The 6001-nt window shown below is 34.3% G+C and overlaps 1 protein-coding gene across 1 annotated transcript; it reads left to right on the forward strand.

The window, feature by feature from the left end:
* Positions 1-4005: 4005 nt before the first annotated feature.
* Positions 4006-4692, forward strand: LOC131076225 (NAD(P)H-quinone oxidoreductase subunit 2 A, chloroplastic-like; the record flags this gene model as incomplete). Its single annotated transcript, XM_058013299.1, has 1 exon — positions 4006-4692. A coding segment is annotated over one exon (687 nt), but the record flags the coding sequence as incomplete, so codon positions are not given.
* Positions 4693-6001: the final 1309 nt, after the last annotated feature.

The raw sequence follows: 6001 nt of genomic DNA on the forward strand, positions 1-6001 counted from the left end.
TTTCCAAACCAGAAGGAGTATCTACAGTATGTGTGAAGGTAGATAGGAGCATGAAAAGGATTTGATGTAGAAGAGTAGTGCTATTTACCAGATCAACAAACCCCTGTTGTTATCTAACAATTACAATAGTTAAATCCCTTAACCGGGTAAGATTTAACAGGCTTAGTGCTATCTAAATCCTCTAATTAGGTGATCCATTAGCTTGGATTTCAAACCCTATATTGAGGTTACTCATAACAAGGTATTGCTTCTAATAGGGCATTATAGTCAATCCCTTAACCGGGTGGTCCCTAACAGGACATTTTTGTAAAGCTTTAACAGGCTTGGATCCTAATAGGGAAAACTTCAGAAGAGTTCAAAATACTTGTGGGTATTCATCCCCACCATGGTTTTTCCCTTTTGGGTTTGCACATCAAAAAACATTGTGTCAAGTGGTGAGTGGTTTTTATGGTTATGTTTGATATGGTTAATTTTCTTAACTGTTAAATCCACTTAGTTATGTTAAGATGACTGGTAGTAATCTGAAATGTGCTTTTACTATTGTTAGTAAAGTATTTTGATGTTTTGGTTAAATGGTTTGGGAGTTTCAGATATGTTATATTGTTATTTTGATATGCCAGTCAACCAATAAACTGTTAGTACTATTGCAGTTTATTACTTAGTATTTGAACCAATTTGTTCAATGATTGACTTGTGAGATTGTTTTTGAGTTTGAATAAAGTTAAGTCAGTTTTCTATCTACTAATTCACCCCCCCTCAGTAGTTGTCCGAATCCTTATCGATTCATCATATCATCATTGTATAGGTAATACATTGCTGTGGTAAACAAGAGCATACCAAAATGTATTTGAAATCCTCTATTTACTTGACTTAGAAGGTGAGGATAACCTATTGATGGACTTAAGATTTTGGCTAGATGGGAAAAATAAAATGTTAACAGATTCTAAGAACTCAAAATCCTTATCAACAACCCCCTTCTTTTTATGACCCCTGGTATATCTTTTGGAAGCCATTATTTAAACAAAACTTGTAATAAGGCTTAGAGTCGCCAACTTCTACTTACTGAACATTCAATGAAATGTTTATTATTTAACTAATTCTCGGGGGCTTGCACTAGAGGAACTTTGTCAGCTTCAATTATTACACCTTCTTGGGCATTATCAAAATGCATGATGCTTTATCCAAATTTTTCTTCCTTTCCAAGTACTTCATTAACACTTTGAAATTGGTGATTAGTTCATCTTTGCTACCAAGCAAGTAATCAAAGACCCACTGTAGACGTCTAAAAATGGTCAACTCTTGTGGAGTCATACTTTAACATTTGCGCATTGCCTTATTTTAGGGTTTTTGCATCGCATTAACGTTTCTTCTATGTTGCGCACTTGGTCTTTATCATTTGCGAGCATTGAGTCCTTCTTCTGCATTCTTCATTTTCGAATTTGGTCTTGGCGATAAAGATCTTCAGTCATGATTTTAGTCGATCTTATCCTGTCGCATCAATGTGCGTACTCATTTGGCATATTTTGACATCGTCAATTCGATTTCATTTTGGACATCGTCAATCCTAATTGATGATAGAATTAGGGTTTTGTCCTCTTTTCAATCTCATCAATTTTGCGATCGATTTGTCATTGATCTTGGTCCTCTTGTCAATCTCGTTGATTTTGCGATCAATCTCTCATCGATCGTTGTTATTTTCAATCTTGTCATTTTGTGATCGATTTGTCATCGATCGTTGTCATTTTCAATCTTGTCATTTTGCGATCGATTTGTCATCGATCGTCGTCCTTCTCAATCATATCAATTTGGATCAATTAGTCATTGTTCCTCGTCAATTGGTGCATTTATCAATCAAATCATTTTCATGATCAAATCGACATCAATTATCTTTTGTCAAGACCTAATTGTCGTCCTTGCATCTCTAATTCATCTTCTAAGGTTTTATGATTTATTCATTTAATCTTGATTGTCATTTTCTCTCTAGGTTAAATAATTTATTTATTTATCCTAAGTCTTCTTGTCGCAATTAAATATTTATTTAATTGGCTAATTAATTCCTCCTCTTTTTGTAAATTAATTAATGAATGAAAAATTATTAATTAATTTACCTAATTTTCATCAATTTCTAATTTTCCTAATTTCCAAGTCATCATTTCTAACCTAATTTTCTAATTTCTTCTAATGTCTATTTCTATTTCAAATTCTTGTCATAATTCTTGCATAGCAATTTGTCATAAATTGTCATAAGCTTTTAGTCCTCTAACCTTTGCATTGGCAATATGTCATAATTCATGACATAGAAGGTGTCATAACCTTCTTCCTTCAACTCAATTGTGCCATTTTTGAAATCAATTGCCTCTAATATCAATTTTATACTAATCTTGTCTTTTCTCCAATTTATCTATAAATTGGATGAATTTCTTCAATCAAAAGGTCGAATCAATCATGCTTCTAGTACCCTTATTGTCGTCTCATCTTGTTTACTTGCTTTCACATCATGCTTATGCACTTGTAAGTGAGATCCACAAACAAAGCAATTTGAAGGAGAAAGAAGGACAATGGAGAATCATGGAGGAGACATTCACGCTTGCGATGGTTTGCATCTAATTTGAATGTTTCATTTCCATAACTCTATTGAATGTTTGTAGGTTTTGTTATCATTGCATTCTAGTTTTGTGATTGAACTAGTTTAATTTACATTGCTTTGATGATTTCTCGATTCCTATCTACATTAATTGGTGAACCCGACGTGAACTAACCCCCTAACCATGCTTTTGAGTGCTTTTGAGCTGATTTGCAGGTGAAAAACCCAAGAAATAGGGTAATTCAGGGCTTTCTGGGCTCTTCTGCGCCCGTGTAGGAGAGATCTGTGCCTGTGTCAAGGACTTCTGCACCTGTGTCAAAGGGATCTATGCCTATGTCAATGCATTCTACGCCTGTGTCAATGCATTCTGCGCCCGTGTAAGACATTCTGTGCCTGTGTAAGGCTAGAAACAAGGGTAAAAATCAGTGATTTCACTTGCAAAAATTACTTTGTTTTGCATTCTGTTCTGGTATTCTGGTTTTCTTTGGTACTAATTCTCTGTGCAGCACCTTGGCATTACACATGGAGAAGACAAAAATGAAACTACTAACAAATCTTATGCAGGTTCGCTAGTCAAAGACCAAACAAATCAAACTTCTAACTTAGTGATTTTGCAGGTTGCCTTGTACTCCAACTAAACTTTGTGTTTGTAATTCATAATTAGGCACCTAGTATGATTGCTAAGTAGGATGGAATGAATGTGTGTTTGTTTTGATTGTTGAGTTTGACATTGGAGTAGGAGAGTATGCTCTCATCCTTCTTAGGGTGATCAGAAATCCAGATCTTCAATACCATTCTCATGGCTCGGATTGTTTGTTACCTTTAGAGGGCCTGCCTTCCCGACCATTTGCTTTCTTTTGCAAGCAAGTGACAATCATGAGAAGGGAACGACCCAAAGTGAGCATAGCTAGAGTACCTTGGCATTCTAACTCACTATAAATAAATACTTGCTATTCGTTGGTTATTAGAATCATCCAGAAAACGTTCTGGTCGAAATATGCATTTCAAATTGAGTTACGAAATAATGGATGTTGCCAGAGAGAAAGGCAATGCTATACGCAAGAAGGAGGAGATTCATAAAATGGCAGAATCCAATAAAGCTTTTTCACATTACCATTAACCCACTAACTATATAAATAGATCCACAGATTTGTTGCATTCTGGCCAATAAAAGAAAACTTACTTTGTCAAAATTTATCCAAATTTTCTTTTATTGGAACGAAAACGAAAGGAAAAGAAGAATGAAAAATAAATCGTAGATAAATGATAATAAGGAGATTATGGATGAATATTCAATCTTATTCATCAGGTTTATAGAAATGTAAATGAAAGAAAATGTTGCTTGAAGATTCATTGAAGTTACTAAATTATGATCCGGACAAAATGAAAAACTCATTTTCAATTAATAATTTTAAATCATTTTTATGAAAGAATTTCATTTGCTTCTCTTCTATGGAAGTTCCATTTTTCCAGAATGTATCCTGATTTTCAGCCTATTCCTTCTTCTAGTGATCGACTTCATTTCTAATCAGAAAAAGACAACTTGGTTTTATTTCATCTCTTTAACTAGTTTAGTGCTAAGCACAACCTTTTTGCTATTTCAATGGAGAGAAGAACCTACAATCAGTTTTTTTGGTAATTTCCAAACAAACAATTTTAATAAAATATTTCGGTTTCTAATTTTATTATGTTCCACTTTATGTATTCCTCTATCCATGGAATACATTCAATGTACAGAAATGGCTATAACAGAGTTTTTGCTTTTCATATTAACAGCTACTCTAGGAGGAATGTTTTTATGTGGTGCTAATGATTTAACAACTATCTTCGTATCTTTAGAATGTTTAAGTCTATGTTCTTATCTATTATCTGGATATACCAAAAGAGATGTACGGTCTAATGAGGCTATTATGAAATATTTACTTATGGGTGGAACAAGTTCTTCCATTCTTGCTTATGGTCTTTCTTGGCTATATGGTCTATCTGGAGGAGAGATTGAACTTCAAGAAATAGCCAATGGTCTTATAAATACACAAATGTATAACTCTCCAGGAATTTGGATTGCACTTCTATCTATAACGGTAGGAATTGTATTCAAGCTTATATGACAAGTGGGTTTCTGTATTGGATAACCGCGTCCCCGAGCTCTAGGTCAAAATCTTTTGAAAATAGGACCTTCATTCACTTCAGCCATAAGGACAAATAAAAAGCCCTTATCTATACCCATATTCCTTATCCAAAATCTCCTGAGGGATCTTTTTAGTATCTATAGATACCTCAGAATTTGGTAGTTCATCTGAGCTCATTAAAAAAAAATGCTCATAAAGTAAAGCCTGCTCCGTAGGAAGAACGCTAACAAGCAATTTCGATTTCGTACCGGTGGTTTCAAGAAAAATCTGCAATAAATATTGAATGAATATTTTTTTATTGCAAGAAGCGATTTCCTTTTCTATCCGTCTGGTTAGAGGCGCCGGAGCCAATGTTTTCAACACATATTCGACTGAATCTTTCGGATAAACAGCTTCAAATCTTGACAATAAATTTGCCAATGAAGCGTCATCCAAAAATTTCCTTTTTTCCTGTTCTTCTAATAAGAAGATATGAATTTTATCGAGCCACCATTTGGAAATAATTTTTATTTTTTCATTTCGTGGTTGAACGATTTTCTCCTTATTTTCTGGTTGAATGAAGGAAATTCGATCAAGTTGGTTGGTAGAATCATGGGCGTTTTTCTGTAATTGCTCGGTAGAATCATCCGGAGGTAGCATCCACAGTGATTTAAATTGATTCATCGACCCGCGGAATGGCCTGCTCAGTAAAGGATCGTGTATTTCTGGAAGATAATTTCCATCTTTAGTTCTAGAAAATCTGATTTTTTTTTCTATCACATCTACAAGAGGGGATCCATTGCTTAGAGCTCTCACTCGATCTTCAAGTTCGAGTGCTAGGAAGCTTTTTTTCTCTCCTTTTTTTGATACCCATTCAAAAAGGTGATCCTGATTTCGATCAAGACTTTGATCGCCGAGGTTTACCATTTTTGCAAAGAAAGAGATACTGGGTGGAGCTATGAAAGATAGTCTTTGATGCCCATCACTGAGACAAGCATCAAAGAAATATTCGGCTACTTGGCTCTTCACAGGGCCATGAAGAATGAAATTTCCTATACCCACGTATCAGGTGGGTATGTTAAATCAGTTATAATAAAAAAATAGTAATGGCCAGGTTTTTATTAATATGTTGGATAAAGCCAAATCTGCATCAGTTTCTTTGTTCAGTTCTTTTAAGGATAGCACCCTTACCATTTTGTGAGAAATGGAAGAAAGAGAAACAGTTTTATCAACAGAAGCTTTAATTTTTTTTTTCTTCTTTGAAGTTTTTTGTTTATAATCATCTTTGTAAGCTTTTTTCTTTTGATCA

The sequence above is a fragment of the Cryptomeria japonica genome, chromosome 4 (assembly GCF_030272615.1).
Source record: "Cryptomeria japonica chromosome 4, Sugi_1.0, whole genome shotgun sequence".
NCBI lineage: Eukaryota > Viridiplantae > Streptophyta > Pinopsida > Cupressales > Cupressaceae > Cryptomeria > Cryptomeria japonica.